This window comes from Neodiprion lecontei, chromosome 6 (assembly GCF_021901455.1).
Source record: "Neodiprion lecontei isolate iyNeoLeco1 chromosome 6, iyNeoLeco1.1, whole genome shotgun sequence".
Classification (NCBI taxonomy): Eukaryota; Metazoa; Arthropoda; class Insecta; order Hymenoptera; family Diprionidae; genus Neodiprion; species Neodiprion lecontei.
Window position 1 is genome coordinate 25,863,162 of NC_060265.1, and position 21,504 is coordinate 25,884,665.

At 43.4% G+C, this 21,504-nt stretch overlaps 3 protein-coding genes across 4 annotated transcripts; 1 reads left to right on the plus strand and 2 right to left on the minus strand.

The window, feature by feature from the left end:
- Window positions 1-700: 700 nt before the first annotated feature.
- On the minus strand, window positions 701-8,605 carry LOC107218066. 2 transcript variants are annotated; one of them, XM_015655817.2, is made up of 2 exons: window positions 8,463-8,605; window positions 701-3,653 (listed from the first exon to the last, which is right to left on the minus strand). In XM_015655817.2, exon 2 carries the CDS (start codon window positions 3,651-3,653, stop codon window positions 1,458-1,460), a length of 2,196 nt encoding a protein of 731 aa, XP_015511303.2. In that variant the 5' UTR covers window positions 8,463-8,605; the 3' UTR covers window positions 701-1,457. The 2 variants fall into 2 exon arrangements, with proteins under 2 accessions (XP_015511303.2, XP_046598968.1); XM_046743012.1 differs by lacking the exon at window positions 8,463-8,605 and adding an exon at window positions 6,232-6,330.
- On the plus strand, window positions 6,327-18,834 carry LOC124295022. The gene is made up of 2 exons (XM_046743013.1): window positions 6,327-6,670; window positions 18,601-18,834. Exons 1-2 carry the CDS (start codon window positions 6,327-6,329, stop codon window positions 18,620-18,622), a joined length of 366 nt encoding a protein of 121 aa, XP_046598969.1. The 3' UTR covers window positions 18,623-18,834.
- LOC107218196 (adhesive plaque matrix protein) lies at window positions 9,047-14,307 on the minus strand. The gene is made up of 7 exons (XM_015655996.2): window positions 14,238-14,307; window positions 12,958-13,191; window positions 12,528-12,789; window positions 12,162-12,412; window positions 10,325-10,642; window positions 9,565-9,764; window positions 9,047-9,347 (listed from the first exon to the last, which is right to left on the minus strand). The coding sequence occupies exons 1-7, from the start codon at window positions 14,238-14,240 to the stop codon at window positions 9,254-9,256; spliced, it is 1,362 nt and encodes a 453-aa protein (XP_015511482.1). The 5' UTR covers window positions 14,241-14,307; the 3' UTR covers window positions 9,047-9,253.
- Window positions 18,835-21,504: the final 2,670 nt, after the last annotated feature.

Genomic DNA, 21,504 nt, shown 5'->3' on the forward strand with positions numbered 1-21,504 from the left:
TTGTGTAAAAGTTATTAAAAAGCGTAGGCAAATACGGTGAAAAAAATGTATCTTTACCAGCGTAATTTTATTCCATACAACGATTTGGCTACCAACGCTTAGCGATTTCCGAATCACCGTTTGCTCGCGTGGCTCGCTGCATCGCAAAGTTTTGGTCAATTATTTTACCGCGGTCAAGGAACTCCTACGCGCTCTATAACACACGTGTTATGCTCAGTGCGCGCGGCAGAAGCGTCGACACGATTTACACTTGAAAAATAACTTTATACCGCGATGAATATCGTTTAGCAACTCGCACACACGCATTTTACGGTCTCCACAAACAAACGGTGAAACATGATTTTTTCCAATGCACATCGTGCAGCTTCGACAACGCAACTGTAACAACGCCTTGCATTTTAATTGCCTTTGTCAGATTTGCAGAGATATCAACGGAGCTCGTGTTTGTATGAGGTGATATTAACTTGGCTTAATCGTTATTGCCGTTTCGACTTTTATTTTACACTCAATTAACGATAATTAATTACCCCTCTGATGCACTAAAGCATGTAAAAATACGTCGAGTGTTCAACTGTGGGTGCAAACGATATACGGGACATTTGGATCAATGGATTACGGAGAAAGTTTGTTTTTTATTATATTTCATTTTCATTAAACACATTTTTATACATCGCTATTTATTTGATTTACATATATTATAGCGTGAAATCCTGAAAGTTTTTCTTCTCTAACAGGTATGATATCTATACATATAATAAAGCAGCGTTATATTGCACAGTTTTAAAGAAAACCTTTTACTTATCTAAGTTTTATTAGGTACCTTTTCGAAGCGTCAAAATTTGGTTAGCTTATGAAAAGCGCTCGCGTACATGTGTATATAACGATACGACAAAATTCGAATACATACACGCGATCCGCATATTGATCACCTATCATTTGATCACAACGATCGTACGAACGAACGGATCTGAATTCATACGTATTGCACGGCTCCCTTATTAAATATTCGTAACTTACGTCTTAAAGCTTACACCTAAGATCGAGAACATTTGACGATCTGCCTTAATGAACGGCATTCGGACGACCTTCCTGGCTTATGTATTGTAAAACAGAAAGAAAGGGAACGTGGTTTTTTTTTTCTGAGGGATGAAGTGAAAGAAAAATGATCATCATTGTACACTCTTCTCTGACCTAAATGACGTTGCCGGAACAGAAAAGAACTTACTTTCTTCAGAAATCGCGACAACGTGACGGAATCTCTCAGTAGCGCGCAGTGTTGTAGATATTGTATCGATGGAAAGTTTGCGAAGTATGGTTATAAGAATAAAAGAAGAAAAATAAACAAATTCAACGGCGCGACAAACATATTCCAGAATATAACTAGACAATAAATTAATTAGAAACAGAGGAATCCTGTGTCAAGTACGTTTCAAAGTCGATTACAAATATTTTGAATTTTAATCTTTTACTTTGTACGTTGTGTATCGTGGGTCGTCTACTATCTCCACGTTCTTGACTTTATGTTTTCTCGGAGCTACGTACTTTGCGTTTTGCAAGTTACCGTAATCGCCTTTATCAAACCCGCCATAGCTCGACTGACTCGATAAAGAACCGGGCTGATAACTTTGACCAGCGATGCTCTGGGCAAAATTCTGAGCAAAATTTTGTTTGAAATTCGCGCCTTGTCTGAGCTGACTCAAGCTCTGGGTCAGCTGACCCAGATCGTAAAGCTCGGAGCCCGAAGGCCCCTGATTATCATAGCCCTGATCGTATCCTTGACTCTTCGACAAGTTTGTGACGGTTTGCGCGTACTGAGTAAGATACTTCTGCAAAAGCGCCTTGAGATTAATATTCGGCGTGACTTTTGGCTGGATCGGCGGGACGCCGTCGACCCTCAAAATGATGACCGGAATCAAGGAATTACCAGCCTGAACGAAAGTCGGCTGGGCGTTGAGAATCGAAGCCGGATTACCGATGTACTGAGATAACGACGGGTTGTAATCGAGCAGACTCGAGTACTGCAGGTTTGACGGTGACGACGACGACGATCCCGTGGCTGTCGTCTGGTAAACCTGACTCTTTTCGGCACCACCGAGGCCGAGAGCCTTCTTCAAGTACTGCTGGACCTGCGGTTTGTACTTGGATAGGACAGTGGTTGATGGTGTTTTCCCACCGAGAGAATGGGACCCCGAATTCGAGGGCTGCTCGAAGGTGTAGGCGCCGGTCCGTTGGCCGTCCAGTCCTTCGAAGTCTTGGCCAATCTCGTAGCTCTGTAGAGGCGAATACTCCGGATGAGGGCTGTCAACGGGATAACTGGAGGCGGGTTTCGTGTCCTGGACATCCGGCTTGCCGAGACTTCCACTTTGGCCGGTGCTAGCCGAGTAAGGATTCTGGTAACCGAACTTCAGCGACGGTTGTGTGAGCTGCGAAGGGGATCCAAAGTAGCCTGCGTTGCCGCTGGATATCGAGGCCGAGGATACGAATTGGTTCGCCTTTGAATCTCCCTTCCCGGAATCCCCGTTGTTGGGAAAAGTGGCCGGTTTCTGGGAGTAGATGCCCTCGGAGCTTGCGGAGTATGAATTGCTCCCCGACTTTGGGTATCCGGAAGTCAGGCTGATCTTGGTGGGGCTCGAATACCCCGGGTAGGAATCGTCGTAGGAATCCGGCCCGACTTCGGACACCATGCCGTCTGGATACTTCCATACGATCTTGTGCTCGTACTTAACTCCGTTCTCGAAACTGTACTTCGGGGAATTACCCTTCAGGGCTGACAGCACCGTCGTCTGGCTCTGGTCCGAGTAGCTCTGGGGCTTGGGTGTCGTGTAGATGGTCTCGGGTCTCGGAGTCACGTAGTTTGTGCTGATCGTTGGTCTCGGCGTCGGAGCGAATGAGTCGTAGCTTTGAACAGGCGAGTTGTACGTCTTCTGGTTCTGGTACAGTGAAGGATTGTAGACCTGCGGTCGCGGGCTGGTGAAACCGCTGAATCCGGAGGCCTGGTTGCCGTAGTTTCCGAGGCCCGCCGGAGCAGTGGGATAAACGTTGGATTGGAAGTCGGGTCTGGGCGTGGAGTAGCTAACATAGTTCGGTTTCTGGGCGGCGCTGAACCCCGAAAACGATTGGAAGCTCTGACTATTCGCCTTGAGCAGCTTGGTCCGCTGTCCGAAGGCCAAGGGAGTCACGGGATTCGCTCTCTGGTGAGACTGCACAGGGTTACCGAACAGATTGGAGTAGGAACCTGCACCGTTCACCTTTTCGATTATCGTAGTTGGCAGAAAAGGGCTGATAGATTCCTCGATGCTGACCGTTGTCCCAGTATTTCCGGTTGGCAGGTAATAGTTGTACTTTCCTGACAGTAAGCTGTTCGATTGAAAGCCGTAGCCCAGGTTCCCGTTTATCGTTCGCTTAGACTTTTCCTCGCTCGTCAAGTTCGTCCCGTTCGTAAAGTCGATTAGGATTATCGGTGGCAGGATCGGCAGCTCGGCTTCTCCTTCGTTTCCAAGGTCCACGATGTCCTCGAGAGTCTCCCGACGCTCTTCTTCTCCCGCGGCTGCGCCATCTTCGACGACTTTTTTCAAGTCGGAGCCGTCGATGTCGAGCGGAGGATTCTCCGTAGTTGGTGCGCAATTCGCGAGGAACAACGCGCAGGACAGCATCTGCGTGGAGAAAGAAGTGAGAAAAAAATTTTAAAACCGGTTTTAACAAGACCCCGATTTCACTACGTGTTACTCATTGTTTGCGAACCGGCCCTTCGGCCTTCAGGAAGAAGAAAAAGTATACTCGTTTGCGTACTTGTATAATATTTACATTAAGCGAGTTTTACGGAGGTATATATGTGTAATGCATTCGCTTTTCTGCATAAACCGGACTTTAAACGCTTTGTTGCTACGCTTTAAGCGCACTTTCCCTCGCGGTGGGTTTCTTTGCTCGATCTTTCGCTGCAGCGTTTTTTTATTTTATTCTGTTTCTTTTTTATTTTCATTTTCCCGATGTTTTCTACCTCTTCCACGCAAAGTTCAGTCGCCTGGTATCCCGTTACACTTGATGTCTCACTTAAATTTATAACGACGTATTCTTCATGCATTATACATGCGATCGCACATTACCGCAGCTTCTCGGATGAATTGGAAGCGCTTTGAGATCCTCAGTTTCTGATACATATTATATCCATGTACACCATCCAAGTGGTTCAAAACCATGACTGGAGCACCGTGCTGACGACGGATTACAACATCAAACTTTTTTTTCCTAGTCTTTTTGCACTTATGTATCGTTGTGAATTCGTAGAATCAGCAAGACGAATTATTCTCAAGCCGATAACGATCGCTGGACCGAGATCCACGTCAGTAAACCCGGTAGTGATTGTACTGAAAAGTGTATTAATGTTTTGCGAAAGGTATGCAGCTCGTAAAGGACGTGGTTCAATTCTGCGAGATTCGTACTTTACACACATCACTCATGCTTAATGCGAAAGAGAAATCTTGCGTGGATTAATGATCCTCAATTCCGCGGACAGCTGCTGATGTTCAACAAAAATCGCGACCACGATACATGATCTACGATCTACAGAGCACCGTGATCTCGACGTAGTCGTGTCTCGTTCTCAAGACCAGTTGCTACTCGTTGGTTAGTGTAACATACGTGTATAAGTAGTACCGTTTTAAAACTGGTTACATATATCTGTCTAAAGTTTCTATTTTCACTGCTTTCTTTGATACCTCGATATGTACGTTTTGCGTTCAATTTTAATTTTCTCCTTGTTATATTTTGCTCACTGTGGGAAAAATTATAGTACAAGATTTCGATTTTCGCTGTCTTAGCTGCGAATCGCCGATCGATGAGCACGGATTGGGGTATAAATTTATGGGTGAAACTGCCGGGACGATCGTGCATAGAACGGGTTTACACCGTTCCGATTTTGAAGTAAAATTTTCAAGTCTGTAAATCATTACAAGTACCTTAGGAACTGAAATACTATTAGAAATGTATGTGATACAGTGCAACGGTAAATTGCGTAAGTTAATTTCACTCGAAGCTGTATCGCAGATCGTTGTGAACTTTCACCAAATTGCTCAAGTTTATCTTCTTCTAAAAAAAGACTTATTACACCTCAGAGTCAACGTTATTGAAAGGAAATACAAACGTGGATGTACATCAATGTGCTACTAATACGCGATTCTATTGGACTATGGGACGAGACAAATATTACTTTCTCCTCGTGGAGTCATACTACGCCACATATATCATTGGGCACAGATCCCCAGAAGTGGTTGTATATCTCGGACCTGTCCTTAGACTCGGAATTCCGTTACAATCCAACCAGCCTACGTGCTTAAATTGTATCGCCACGTTACAGGTTTGTAAAAATATGTGTAATTTCCCGGCACCGGATATTGCCATCATTTGGATCTAACAACTTGAGGTTTCACAATTCCGTTATTAGTTTTTTGATTTTTCGACTCCGCGATACGCAGACCGGAATAGAAAAAAATAAACGGCGAGAGTTTACGAACTTTCTTAACGGTCGCGTGCGAGTACGACCCGAAGGTCGTTAAATAATAACTATTATAATTTCAAGGTAACGAGAAGTGATACACGAAGATGTTATTTAATCCATTTTCTTTTCATCTTTTTCTTTCACGGTTCTTCTTTTACGTTGAATTATAAACTCAACGGAGGACAAGTTTCCATTGTTTTTCGCGTTACAATCAATATGACGTAATCGGATAACCGTTATAGAAAACCGTTTCGCATTGCTAATCGATTTTTACACTCGCCTGCCTGCGAACTTTTCATACAGATTCGGCAGGTAATTTTCTGATGTGACATAAGGTCTCCAAGCTTATCGGTTAATGCAAGCCTCTCTCGTTTCTGTGATTACTGACCGGAAAGAGGTAATCGAGCGAAGTTGTAAACGATTCACCTTAGGCATAATATACTAAATTGAGAAAATAAACGAGTAGAAATCAATGGACGTTACACCAGTGCAATTACAGTAATAGCTGTTATAAGCGGTCCATCAAATTACAGATCTACGGTTGGTGATCAAGTGACATAAATTTAGAAGATCGTTGGGGACATAAGCAAAGAAGAAAAGAATCTGTTGAAGGTTGAACAATTTGACAAATTACGCGAGAAGATCATAAGAGTTGCAAACCGATAGGTTGGATCGGAACGACGTGTATCAATGATTCGTAAAAATGAGCGGTAAAATAATCCAGGTTCGCAACTTACGTATAATATCCACGTGAATTTCATCTCAGGTATGAAATTCGTTAGAGTCAAGTTAAACCGTGAGCGTTCGCCCGTGTCCCGTGTGTTTGGTACTGATGTCGGCTGGACGCAGCATCACACCTTATATGCCTTCATGGGGCTTGCGAGGAGGCGTGCAAACGGAGCGATTGAGAAGAGGGACGTACCCGAGGCCAGTTTCACCACGAGACGCGAGATTCACCGGATTCCCCGACATACCGAAGAGCTTGCAACGGATGATCGAGCCCGTCCAGGACGAGGAAGGAGCGCATCGTCCAGTAGCGTGGAACCTCACAACTGTACCTGAACAATTGGTGCAGTCGCTGGGAAAAAGAAAACCGCTCAATGGATCGTCTTCGGCGATGGTTCGTGCTCTTTGCATGTGGAAATCAGTGGGTTCGATCCTACAGCAGGTACAAAGGTGCGCGCACCGTTTATTCCGTTACTGTAACACCGAATGAAAATTAGCCACTTTACATTGTCCGAATGGAGCAGAGTATCGCATCGTGAAATTTACGATCTCTACACCGTTGGCTCATCCTCGGCAGCATCCGCTTTCTCGATATGTACGGACATGTTGCACGTATACCTCAGGCGGCTCATCCGTATGTACGTAACGTGTTCTCTGTCTTGCTTTGAGCGACGTGGTGGCGTATCTTTTCCGAAGAATACCTTACGCCTTCACACAGACACGGAGTCTCGCAGTCACCGTGATGAATAATTAATATTTGCTCAACTTGTTAATGGCCTGATAAGTGGTCGGCAACGTAAGTTAGCGGTCCTGCTGAAGCCTCTCCTTAATTATGTCATCCTTTCGAACGAACTTTAATATCTATCTTACAACTCTTTTGCGACATAGCTGTGCATTTACTCAGGTACACCATGCAGACTTTTGTATGTAACATGCGCGTTCTTGATTGGTCGCCGAGCTGGCGCTTCTCGGGCCCTTTCTTTCCTACTCCACCATATTTTAAACCAGTTTGACAAGATTTCATCAACCAATCGCCCGGTAGTGATTAATTTGTCTTCTCATTCCAGACCGACTAATGAACCTTGCTACCCACTGCCGATACCGTCCATAGATCATTCGATTAGAGTTTCTGTCTGTAGGTGCTTCACCAACGGATACGTTACAGAGTGAGCGTATTAGGTGCGAGTTCTTTTCATTTTCATATCGCTGCGGAAATGACTCGGGGTTTTTTAATTCAACGCTTTACGATCCATTGTCTTTTGATCACTTTACAACCCGGGTAGTTTTGTCAGGGTATCTTCGATCTCTTGTGAACTCTCAGAGAGCTTTCTTCACTCGGGTTTACAATGGAGGTGCAGGAAAGGAGTGGGCTGTTATCGTAACTTTTTTTTTATCTCCTTTTTCTTACGAGGCAATTGACACATCGTTAACGCCTGGCGACGTATTTTAATGAAGGGATGTGAAAATTTTAGAAACACTGTTCACACGTGTGCGTTCAATTTTTTACTGTAATAAACAACGGCAGTAGTAAACATACCACTTTCTCGGATTTAAATTCGAGGATATGATGATTTATGTAGATTGTACAACCTGTTTTTGCCTTAGATATTATTTTAGAATTTGAATTCGTGAAATTGTAATAGCTATTCGTAATGCTTGTGTATAAGTGGATTGCCGGTCATTTAAGTTTGAAGAATTCGAAACTCAATCCAAAGTATCACGTGGTTTGACACTCTCACGAATCTGATAGAAGGCTATGGATTACTTCAAGACTTGCTTTTACTCCGGGTGTATTTCATCTGCGATATCAAAAATAATAACTTGTCGCACAAGTCCGATGCTTTCAAAATGCTTGCTCAGAGTGTTTATACAGTTTTAGAAACCAATAGCTGCTGACAAATACAGTTCTGAATATAATACAATGACCGTGAAGTAATGTCTCAATTATAAATTTGGCAATCTGAGCATTGAACAAGTTCAACTCTTTGACGATTATACGATCGTGATAAGTACAAATACACATCGCAGCTATCTCAGATAGATGTAGCAAAATTAATTCACTGCAGTTTTGCATATCTACTACGCGACTGTTGAAAGCGAATTTGACCCGACGTTGGTGACTCTCATTTTTCTTTCGTTCCGAACGTACACAGAAATAATCTAATCGCTAAATTTATCACGAATAAAAGAACATGCGAATTATTCACGGTGAACAAAAATTGTGCCAGTTCAAAGTATTTACCGTGACAATCCGGATCGTAACGTTACATCAGCCGTTTCATCACTATGTCAAATTATACGAATCACGTATAACTTCGGTGGTTGGCGCCTCGGTCCATTGGTTGTACCGTGAAGAGAGTATCTACCTTGACCGTTAGTTCCCAGAATTTTCTGTAACATAAAATGCAAAAAGGATATTGAGGATATCGTCGATAGGCCAAATCGATAATCTGTCATTTCTCCGATCCAGCCAAGTCCGTGCTGTCTCACAATATACTCCCGGTACGTTCATCTGTAACGATGATTGGGTTCGATTTTCTTACTCTTCGTTTGCTTCCTTGTTGGGAAATTTGAAAGCGAAATATTTCGAAACGTGCGTCATTGAATTGGCTGGGATTTAGATGAATAAAAGTGAAACTTTTGTCAACCGATGCAGATCGCTTTCTAACGGATTTAACGACTGTCGGATATAATTAATCCGCGGTATGTCTGTGGGAGATAATTAACGGTATTTTAATTCGGTGTAAGTGGAAGTCGTAGAAATGGAATGAGAGAAAGAAAGAGAAATACTAAGAATAAGGTGCGAATGAAACAGGAACGTCTGCGTTTCTTTTTATCAGTGGTTTATTTATAAAAAAAGAAAGGGTATAAAAGAGAAAAATTTACATGATCATACATACATAAAATTACATGCCGTGCCCCTTAAGGAGAGACTAGATTAGGTGGTAAGATTCTATTCGTACCGACCGCTCGCAAGCGATTAGATTATATAAAATTGGTTAATTTCGATCCTCGCAAAATTTTCCATTAATATTATTCAGCTTTTCGCTTTTGGTTGTAGGAGTGAGCGTACGATCCCTTGGACGGTAAAAATCCGCTCTCCAGGCGTAGCGGCCTCTCTCGGTACCTAGAATTGAATTCGAAAACTCGTTTTATTTTTCGCCTGCAAGAGTAATGTGCAGCCGCGGGTGAAGACAGTCCGCACTATAAGTGTACATGAAATCTTTACTGTTTCAGCAAAATACAACCTCGCTCTGCAAAAACTATTGTCATGAAAAACTCTGACATCCCGACAATATGCATTGGGATTGAGAATTGGGGAAAAACGAAACGAACGGACTCACCTCTCACTATCGTGTGACGCAATCACGTTACTCGGCGTGTAAGAATCCAGCAGGGATTTTGGTCCGGATGAATAGTGAATATGGTTATTCGACTGTAAGTTTTCTGAGAAAACCGGTCGCAGCTGAGTGATTTGTTCGCTCTTGAAGTTCTGAGCAGGAGCTTGAGGAACGCTCAGAGTGTAGCGTGGCTCCTGAGGAATCTGTCGCAGAAAGCGATCGTGAGAATCATTAAAACGTTTCAGGGCTGTTTATCAAGAGTCGAAGATGCGACCTTCGAGCAAGTTGCGCCAAAGCTAGCGAAAGATCTTACATTGAAATTATCCGAGATGCACCTAATTAGATTTTCTTGATTCTGTGATATGTTGCAGTACATAGAAAAATATTCTTCGAGTAAATTTCACGCGGTAATTCGGTCTTTCAAGGGCTGAGGGCCACCACTAATGTTCACATCCCAAAAAGAAAGGACGCAACTTCCCAGGATAAAGATATCGCGTGTATTTATCACCTATTAACGGCAAATAACGTCCAATTGGTAGTGTCGAAAATTTTATGTCGTTATCGAGACACCCTGAAAAACCTTTCTATTCGGATAAACCTTAGGGGTTGTTTTCACATTTTAAACGGCTGAACCAGCGCATGTAAAAAAATACGTGTCCAATGTTTTTTCATGTACTATAATACGTCCCATAAAATGAGGAAAATCGTTGAGGTAAAACTCGGCAACTTTCCTTGTTAGTGGGGTTAAAATACGGCGCGTTACCTTGGAGTAGCTTTGGGCGATGCTGTGAGATGTTTGCTGCTCCGAAATCTGGGCCGCCAACTGCTCGGCCAGCTTGGGGAAGACGTAGAAGGGTTGGCTGTTAGTGTAGCTCAGGGTGTTGCCCTGGCTCGCAAGGGAGGGTGTGTAAGCAGGTCTCTGGTAGTACTGGGTCGACTGGGGCTGAACGTAGTAAGCTTGGGTGTAGGCCACCTTGGGCTGAGTGGTGTAAATCGGACTTTGCGGGGTGTAGGTTAGTCCGGAGTAGGCTTGCGCCGATGAGTAAGCTTGCGGAACGACGTATGCGAATTTTCCCGTCTCCTGAAATGGTTTAATTACTAGTTTTTCAATGGTCACACGCGCTGTAGGTGATCCTTCCAGACATCGAATTTTAACGAAGATAAGGAGTTGCAAACGACTCCAAATTAGTGTTGAGACAAAAGTTTTATATCGTACGCACACGGTGTACCGATTAAAGTTACATTAATACCAATTGAGGCCATATTGATTACCTGTAACCAGAATTACGGGCACAAACGGTACGAAGGTGATGTGATCGAAGTGAGAAACACTTTTTTAATCAATAATGTGTACCCAGTATCGAAAACTTTTTTTCAAAACTCGTTCATTGTTGGATCTTAGTAATGAATTGATCAATCAAAGAGATCAAATGTCACGTTACTGAATACAGAATTTTATGAAGGTAACCGCAAATGGTGGATTTACTCTATGGGATCATGATTTTAGCGCTACAAACAGCAAAGGTCGTGCTGGATATATTTCCTCACTAATGAATGACGCATAAGCCGGCTAGTATGACGATTATTCTGATTCGCTATCAGAGTAATCAGTATATAGCTACATTAAATTCATAATTCTGAATACTGTTGAATTGATCATTGTACTGGAAAGTATACCGGAAGTTTTCGGCGAAGATTTCTGTCGCAAATGATATGTCGCCGGCAGGTAGGCAACCAGGGTTACGTCTGAGATACTTGGTGCTTGTGAGATGTAACTTTGGTTGCCTATCTGCCGGCGAAACATCGCTTGCGGCGTAACTCTTACCGAAAACATCCGGTATAATGTATGTCACCTATTTTTTAACGAATAAAGCAATTATTCCTACAGCTTGTTCTCTATATTCCTTGATTATGCTAAATAGAAATTTCTTTCGATTGAAATGGAGTCCGAATCTTAATTCTGCAGTGATTAGTTTTATCAGTACCTGTCCATCTCATCTGTAGATTTTGTGATTTTCAATTGGAATCAAATCTCTTAGAAAAATCAGTTTCGGTGATGAAATCTACGACTTGAAAGTTGGTATTTCCGCATTTTGTGCGAATGAACAATACCTGTTTCAAAAAAATTTACCATGACACTGATTTTGATAATAATTAAAAAAAAATATCGTAGAGATCTATGAAACTAAGTGAAGGTTGTACAGCTTAAAATTTCTATTTCAAATTTTTGGAAGTAGATTTTCAGTCTCAGAATAGACAAATGAGTTTTGTAATGAAAGAGATGAAAAAATGATGACAATATTTCGCTGAGAGGAGAAATTTTTGTTTCCCTTTGTACGTGCTTATTGAGCCAATGTTGATGCATCTCAGATTGCATGACAATGACAAACCTGGTTTTATGTGAATGCAAGTCACTCCAGGGTTGGAATGAAGAGAAACAAAAATTGAAAAAACAACAACTGATTATACTTTCTCCATGCGACGTGACACGGTCGAATATAAGATGACTCACTCCCCGTGGCACAGTTCATGGTTATAATATTACGGGGTTAACCGGGAATCTCATTCGTCGTACCGTAAATTGCAAAGTTGTTACATACCTTCGTTTCGTACGTCGGTTTCTCAGGCTGCACATACTGCGGTTCGTAGACGTATTTAATTTGCGTTTGCGGCTGGTACGAGATTTTCGACGATTGGCTCAATGACGGAATGTAGGTGGCGGGCAGTTTCACGTTTTGTGCGGCTTGCGACGCGAGGCGATGAAGAAGCGGTTGCACTTGACTCTTGGCGCCCAATCCAGCGCTTGCGGGAGTTGCGTAGTAAAGCAGCTGCTGATTCGTGTAATCGTTGCCTGAAAATCAATGCCACCAAAATCAATGCTCGCACCCTCTAAAAACTCAATTGCATTTCGCGAGATGTTAGGTGAACCGTGCTTAGACTATGTTGAAAAAAACAAAAATCTTCACCTTTGCTAATTCCCTGGGAAAATTTCTGCGCCGCGTATTTTTGCTGGTAGCTTTGGATCTGGTTACCAACCGATATCTCGGGCTGGTAAGACAAGCCATCGGTCACTTGAGACTGGTACGATATTTGAGGTGCGATTTTCGGGGATTGGTAAGCTTCCGCTTGATAGCTGGCGGGATTGTAGAATTGCTGAGGAGCTTGCGCCAATAGCTGCTGCTGTTGTTGATAAGCTTGCAGTTCCTGGCTGTACGCTTCTGGTTGTACCTGCGAATAATTAATTACGTGATTAATGTTCCGCTCTAATTACCTGTCCAGCAATTATTAACCGGTTCATTGTTGATTGTCCCATTTTAACGGTGATGAATTCCGTTGCTACGGGTAATGAAAACGCGTTTTAATTAAAACGGTGGGTGTAACGTGTTCACTAATTACCAGATATTTAATTTCGTGAGACGGCTGACTGCCGACTGACCGAACTTCGCTCTGATACTGATACTGAGCATTGCTCTCAGGATTCGCCGAGTTGTACTTGAGCTGGTTTGGTCGGACATTCTCCTCTTCCGACTGCTCCTCCGACTTCAGATTGTCCCTCTCTATGTCTTCGAGGTTTATCTTCTTTTCGCCGAGGGCAACGGCGAAGCATAAAGCTAGGATCGCGTAGGATTTCTGTAATGTAATAAATTGTCGTCAGCGTCAGCTAAGTCGTCGTGATAATCTCTGACTGATTAACCTCGTCACACCGCGCGACTTATTCGATATTCAAATTTCGAGAAGTAAAATCTACCGAGTCCGTTAAACCATAAATTGTTTTAAATTGTTATTCAGATTTCTCGATTCATTGGAATGACATTCGGGTTTCGAAAGGTCAGGTAAACCGCACGTGTTAAATAAATTTCGGGTTAAATTTCCGCATAAAAGAAACTCCACTTTCTCCTTGACTCGAGTCCATGAGAATTTTAAAAACGTAGGAAGATCAGAAAACAATATTTATAACGCAGCTGCGTCTTTCAAACTCGATGCAGTAGCGGTTAAGTGAAAATTCGACATTGCTTAGAATTAAAGACGTTGCGTTAGTTCACCATTGCGAATTTGGACCGCTTGAGAAAAAAAAGACACCACCAAACGACAAAAAAAAAAGAGACAACGTAGACGGGATGTTCACTTTCACTGTTTGTCTGACTCTGAATCTCGCCGTGGGTTTGGACCAATTTTATATAGACCCACGGGTCTCTTTGCCACTCCCAAAGTCCAACCACTTGAAAATACGAGGTGTAACACGATGGAGGTAAAAGTGAATTCTCCTTCTCTTCGCGGTTCGTTTCTGAGCGTCACGGAACACCCAACAACGGACGACTGAACCACCATTCAAGCGAAGAAAAGAATATTACAGAAGAATTTTCATTCAAAAATCAAAGAAATCTCACGGATCATAAATTGCGGTGTCAAAATCTCTTTCGTTTAAAGCGGGTACATTGAAAAATTGACCCTAAAAATGTTCGCCCGATATCGCATCGTCAATAAAACAAGAACAAAAAAAACAGTGAACCGAAATTTTTGCCTGGAAATAATCGACTTTCGTATTTGTGAGCAGGTTTCAATTTGACGCTATTGATAGAATCTAAAATCGTGTAGTTGAAAATCTTTCGACCATTGTATTCGGTCGAACGATTCTTCGAAATTCTGACATGGCAACGAAACGTTTGGTTACCCACCATAATGGAGCCAATAAAAATTCCCACAATGGCGCGAAGGACCCTAGCTCTACTGTAGAATCAGAACTGGGATCTTTCACTTATATAGCCTTTACCCCTACCGATTCCTATCCGACCGCACACCTTGCCGCAGCGGCAACCGCACGTTTCAGCCAGCATTGATACACAACAGCCAACACGGAGGCTGGGCAGAGGGGATGAGAACGGCGTGGCGTGGCTTCGCGATGGTTATAGGATTATGATTTAATGTGTAATACCTGCACCACGATACGCGGCCCGTTCTCCAGAGCGCAAAACGCCGATGATTTCGAGAGTACATATCGGGAGATTGTAAACGAAGGTGCACGATGTGTATTACCAACGGCAGGTGATGGTTAAGCGTTCGCAAACACGAAGCCATTCACTTTGCCCCTGAGTCCTGACCCACGGGTTAACAGACACGCCTGTGCATCTCGTCTCTCGAGATAAGATGCAGAGTGCAAGGACACTTTCTTCATTCCAAGGCCGTCCAACCATGAGCTATAACTGCGAACCCTTTCGCTGCTTTCGATGTCACGAGTAATCCGTAGAACTGTAGCGTCGTATCATTTGTCTTACCGTTACTATTGTTATTATCATTTTAAAACGTTTTCTGGGTCGTTAATTTCAGGCTCAAAGCTAAATCGCGTGTCAAGTCTTCCTCATTCACCTCGCGTTCAGGCGATCACGATCGCACTTAATACTGGCGTCGGATTTTTGACAGCTAAAAATTTCATCCGAAAGTATGTAAAGCATATTTCTATAGCGCGGTTACGAGACTAGATTCTAAAATGAATCGAAATCTTTGAACAAGCGCGAGGTGGAATTACCTGTTAAATAATGTTAAGGAGTGCACCTGAGCTCGATGCACGCGTTGGAAAGAGATTGATTTCTTTTTTAACAGAAATGTAATCGATCAATTAACGACGCGGCAGGATTTTTCGATCTGTGGAAGATAACGCTTAGGCTGTCCAACGGCTTATGGGCAGGTATATTATACGCGGATAGAAACTTTCAGATGGTAGATAACCGGGTGATGCACGTGGTTAATTTCATAATGAGACTAAGTAATCAATCGCGTCGCATCCGGCGTCGATCTTGATGTAAGCATCGATACGGAAATCGCTGTAGGTATTCGCGTAACGATAAGATGACATTTCGGCGCCGGCTGATTTTTCGGACTGTTAATTAGAAACACGTGCAGGCAGTAAAAGCGGTCGATCATGACAACCAATAATGTCGTTGGATCGTACCAATGTGTTTCGAAAAAGTTCGATGAAATATTCGACATTTTTCAAACGGGTAATAATTCGGGTAGAGTAGAAAAAAAGGATTCATCGAGTTGGAAGTTTAGATTTGAGCATCTTCATTTGCGTTGTCAAATTTTCTGAGAAGCAATACTTTTTTTCGATGATTTGCGGCGGATACGAAAAAACTACACAAACAACAGCTCACGTAACGATTTTTTGTATCGAATAGTTTGAAAATGGTGAAAAATCTGATATATTCATTCGATTGTTGCACTTTGCGACGAGTCATTTCGTTTAGAAGACAATACTCTATAATCTCGAGACAATATTTTATTCTTCTTTTTCATAATTTAGGACTCATTTTTTTTTAATGTTTTTTTAAAAGAAGTATGGTAGCAATAATTTGCCAAGCGCTCAACGTGCAACTATTTCATAATAAAATTACCAAAAATGCATTCCTCTCCTCAATCAATCAATGATCATTCTCGAACTCGCCGGGCGTGAAATTGCATCTTCGAAAGATTACACGGAACTTTATTCATTCTGTTGTTCCACACCCACGCGAATAATGCAATCTCTTATTCGGCAAGCTCGACATATGCGTATCAATGGTTTGAGTACGTGTCACTTTTGTTGGAATGACCTACATCCATAATGCAATACACATAATGCGGTTTCAAACAGCGCCTCGTTATTTGTCGGTATAATAAATTTAGTCTTGGATGGTTAATTTGCGATGATTGCCATTTTGATAGAAGGAGGTATTTATATGCGTTACGACACTTGTCGCTGTAAATAAAATCTAATCGATTCGAAATTCCGCATAATATATCCATAAACGATGTGCAACGCAAATTTGTCTGAATTCCATCTCGTGCAAAACTGACGGGCTTTTACTATGCGAACTGTGGTTTATTCGTCGATTTTAATCGTGCTTAAGTCATTTCAATTTGCTCTCAGGATTTACAACTGCCGTCTTATTCGCTTTTGTAACAATCTGCAGGCATCGGTACGTCTAGCGGCCGTAATAATTGTCATCTCTGTTTTTAGATAGCCACTCGAAGTTACATTTTTTGTTAAATTTATTTTTCAACCAACTGTGTCTGTACTTCTACGGCCTTCGTAGCTGCAATTACGAGCAAAAGCTAATTGCATAGAAAGTATAACAACGGCGACGATCTTTCGCGTAACGTAATCGTACAGGTGGTTATCTTCATTAAATCTAGTTTACTTTTCGTCGATGAAAAATTTCGTTCTACGCTCCGTGGATTAATTGGAAATCTATATAACTGGACGCAGTGGGAACAGAAATTTACCGCGTCAAAACGAAGGGGAACCATATATAGGATAGAAAAAGGAACTTTACAAGCGGAATTGCGGCTTGTTAAGGGAAAATGGTAGAGAAAATGAGCCATGCGAATTAATAACTGAGACAAGAGTAAAAGGACCTGTTTCTCCTTGGTCCTCTCTCTTTGTTGGGATTTAAATGAGACTCTCTCGAGTCTCCTCGGCGTGTGTACAAGCCGCGGAGAGATGACCGGCGTTGAATCGGTGCTCGAGTTAAGTTCCTTTTTCTTCTTTCATCTTTTCGCCAAGTTAGACGGCTGCCGCCTTCGCCGCTTCCTGAAGGCGGTCACTTTCTAGCAGCCTCGAGGGTTGCGGACCTCCCGCACAGCCGTGCTCGGACCGTACAGATCGCACCGTATCTTCGGAAGATTATTGCTTGAGCCGTAACGAGTTGCACTTGCGAAGCACTAAATCTACTCGGCAGCAGACCCAGGTTCTATGCGCTACCGTGAAACTTTCACGCATCAGGAATAAGCGTAATTGTTGATCGTAATTCGGGTAATTATAACGCGGCCGGCTTCAACGAGACTCCTTAGAAGCTGACCCGCTATAGATATTATAATTGGGAGCAGTTTCCGTTACTTGCAGGAAAGAAACTCGTTTCGTAAGGTTTGTATATCGAACGCAGGTCTCGACGTGGATTACGTAAAATAATTCACACCTCAGAATTTAGTTCAAACTTTCAGCGGACATCGCGATTGCTGATGATCTACGAAATCTAGACGGAATCTACGATGTCGCTTTCTAGGACAATGCGGTTCTCCTTTTCTACCTTAACTATAAATCCGGTCCAAATGATCGTCGCCTCCGGCTCTCGGAGAACCCGGGAGTGACTGATCGTTGATTCGCCGTTCGTTAATCGGTCCTTCGAAAAATTACGATTGCTAATGGTCCAGCTCGAGATGAATCGGTGAGCCGAATTGAGACGCGCGCTGTTACGTGTCCCGTTTGACGGCAATTTATGCGCCCGCTGTTTGCTCCACCTTGCATCGCGCGGTTGCAAAACAGACTTACGTTTAGAAATGTGTCGAAAGAACGAAGAGGACGGATGATTTCTCCGATCTGGTGTATGTATGTATACGTACATGTAACGTCGTCGCGGGAAGAAGATCGTAAATCGACGAAGTGTGCAACCCCGTTTTAATCGGCTTCGCATCAACGCGATAGACAAATTAATTTCAACCGATTTACAGACCTCCAATTTATGACTGCGATATTGCGTTGTACTTTAATGCTTCGGATCGTGGATCGAACGTCAGGTTTCACCCCTTTTCCCCATTCCGTGAGGCGGTTTCGCTTTCTAGAAAGAGGGACAGTGTGACGGATTTGGACTGGCCGTGGAGTACGGGTGTCGTATTCAAGTGAGTGATTACAGGTTCATCGCCGTGCAACCTTCTCGACTTCTTGTATACACGCCATTGAACGCTTCGTTGAGAGCGTTAATAATATTCAACGGTCACAGTCGAGGTGAACGGATGTCGGCTATTCGGACGAGGGTCTTCATTTTATTATTCTTTTATCCTCTTCCTTCTTACCCTTCTCAACTGTAAAGAAAGTTTGACAGTCGGTGTAAACAAACAATATTCGCTAATGTCTGTATATAACCGTATAGCTTCTTTGGAAGGAAGCCCAATTGAACCTGTTCAAAGAAGAACGCGCGCTGAATGGGAGCGGGAGTAAAAAATTTTACGCTCAACACGGGCAGCTAATATTGTGAGAGAAATTGACTGGTTTCTTTTATTTCAAAGGAGCGCGTGGGCACCGAGTTGACAGCATTTGGATCATCTCGAAGCTGCGTGGAAGAAGGGAGGGCGATTTGGACGAACAGATGGAATTCGGCGTGATGAAATAGAGAAATTGAAGAGCGGATTCTGGGCCGTTTCGTCTGCGCATCGCCCAGATCACGCATACTTTACTGCACAAATAGCGCGATTCTGTGAAAGTAAGAGGTTGGCCCTACCGGCATTATTTTAACCAACAGCGGCTGACCACATGTGCCTTATTAAAATGAAAAATAAAAAGTGATGTATCGGATCTCATCCTCTCACCTGCCGTTGTAGTCTGAAACGTAACTGTACGAACAGAACAGCCAAATCTTCCGATCCGCTTCGTTCGTTTGTCTATTTTTATTGTTAATTTTCTCTTTTCTTCTTCTTCTAAATCCATTTTTTTCTATTCTCTTTTTTCTTTTCTTTTTTTTTGTTCTCTTCGAGAGGCGTGAAAGTCTTTTGAATCATCGTCGGGATCCAGAATGAAATTAAATACGATGCTAACGCTAATTAGCTGGTTTACTATTGCCTTGATTACATGTCTTCTATTTTCGTCCTCTTTCTTCGATCTCTTGTGGGAATAAGAGTTATGAAACAGTTAATAGAACGCTAGCCGGTCTAATTTATACCTACAATTTATGCACGATTTGTGTAGTCATCGATTATCGGATGGTGTAAATGAAAGAAGTGCTTTATTATCATTCGTATGCGTTATTATTATCATCGTCATTATTAATAACTAACTAAAAATAAGTACAAAGGTCATAAATAATAATATTATTTTGATTCGTATTTTTTTTAACTTTACGTCATTTCCTTTCGAAATTTTATGTGCGCCTGTCGTGTTACGTACAATATGCGATCTGCGTATAAATATATATATATATATATGTGCGGATGTATGTATAAATATGGATTCACTAACTTGGTCACAACACAACCATGGGTATGAATAATCATCTCATTGCGCGGTATTAAATTTCACCGCAAAACCTCTGCTCGGGTTGGAAGTTTGAAGACAAAACGTCCAGGTCCTCGAAGATCAACGTCCATTCTGAGAATCGATCAGTCCGACTTTCCAAATTATTATACCGCGTGACAATTCCACTCCACAGAAGTAATTACCACCGTCTCTTCGTGATCCCGTCGTAACACACATCTAACCTTGGATTCCTTGTTTCGTCCCGAAATTAACGTCCTCCAAATTAGTCTTGGCTTGTTGCTGAGGCTCCCGACTGAACGGGCCCCCGTTCATCAGGTGGTAAGTGTAGGCCTGAGGCCTCGCCGCGTAGCCTCCACCGTTCTGGGCCCTAAACGGAACCCCGTCTTTGATCCGGTAGGAAATTCCATTAGTCGATGGTGTCTGGTTATACGACCGAACGAACGGTTCCCCCGTGATTTCCGGTTGACCCGGCGAAATGTAGGCGCTCTGAGACCTCTCGAAGGTCACCTGAGTCGCGGGCATCTGCGCTACGTTCTTATACTGGAGGGTGTGAAACTTGGCGGGAGTCTTCGCAAGGACGTCGCTACTGCGATGAAAATTTTCCAGCTCCTTGTTCGACTGTCCGGTACTCTTGTCGTCGGCGTCCTGCGGCTCACCGTAAGCCCGCAGAGCATCGTTCAATTTACGCGAGTTCTGCTCGTCTTCAGATAGGAACTGGCCGTTCGAATCCTTGGCGGGCATGTCCTGTACCTCAGATCCATACGCCTGCATCTTCGCTGGCTTACCCGGCTGCGCGTTTGGATAGAATAACTGACCCTCGCGCATCTTTGACGAGGGGATCTGATCCTGGGAGTAAACCTGAAGATCGTCCTGAATATTATCCGGCTTCGGCAACGCGCCCTGCTGGCTGAAGGATGCGTGAGACGGAGTCACGAACTGCTCCGAAAACGCGGGGCCCAGTGATTTTGCCAGGCTTTGGACCGCCGCCACTTGCTCCATCAGTTGGGCTCGTGCGTATCCCACAGGAATTGGATAGTTGGGACCGACGGGCCGGCCGCCGACGCTGATTACCTTGTAAGTCGGTTGCAGCAATGGGTGGTAATTGCCCGTTAATTGGTCCGCGGGAATCTTGTTGTACGAGGATTCGGAATGGGGCGCGAGGTCCTTGTAACTTTGGGATATCAAGTTGTCGCCGTCGACGAACCGGCCGCTCTCCTTCATCCTGGGCTTTGCGGGCCTCGGTTTTTCCGGCTTTTCCGTAGGATAATAATCCCCGGTGATTTCGCTCCTGATCGGTGGTCCCGGTGGTCCCGGTGGTCCCAGGTTATCGTTGCCTGGAAATGAGTAGGGAAAACCCTGGTTGTAGTACTCCGGGTAAAAGAACGACGGCTGAGGGTAGTACTCCGGGTACGGGCCGGAAGTCGGTGGACCGGAAGTGTAGGGGCCGGGATACCCGGCGAAGAGGCTGTTTCCGTAGTGGTGGGAATACTGAGACGTCGGGGGGCTTCGGGGGTGCGAATTATAGCCGGGAAAGAAAGAGTCTTTCGAACTTCCGGCGAAGCTTCCGGTGAACGTGTCCCTCGACTCTGGGCGAGGCGCGTAGAGTTCGGGCTTGAAGAAAGTTACGAGATCTCGGTCGGAGCCTCTTTTCGTAAGTTTCGGATTGTAAGGGTAGATCGGATGGATCGGCAGGAACGGCTCGTCGTTTGGATTCACGTGCTTCCGGTATCTCTGCTGGGCAAAAATTCCGGGTGATATGAGGAGCAGGATCTGAAATCAGTTTTCGATTATTTCGACACGCCGTGTATTCATTTTCTCGATTACTTTTTGTGCAGAGAAATTTTTTAATAATCGCGGAGAAATTGACTAGGCACTTGTTTCTGAATTTATTAGTATAAATAATATCATGTCGCGAACGATTTTTTTTATTTTTCATAAAG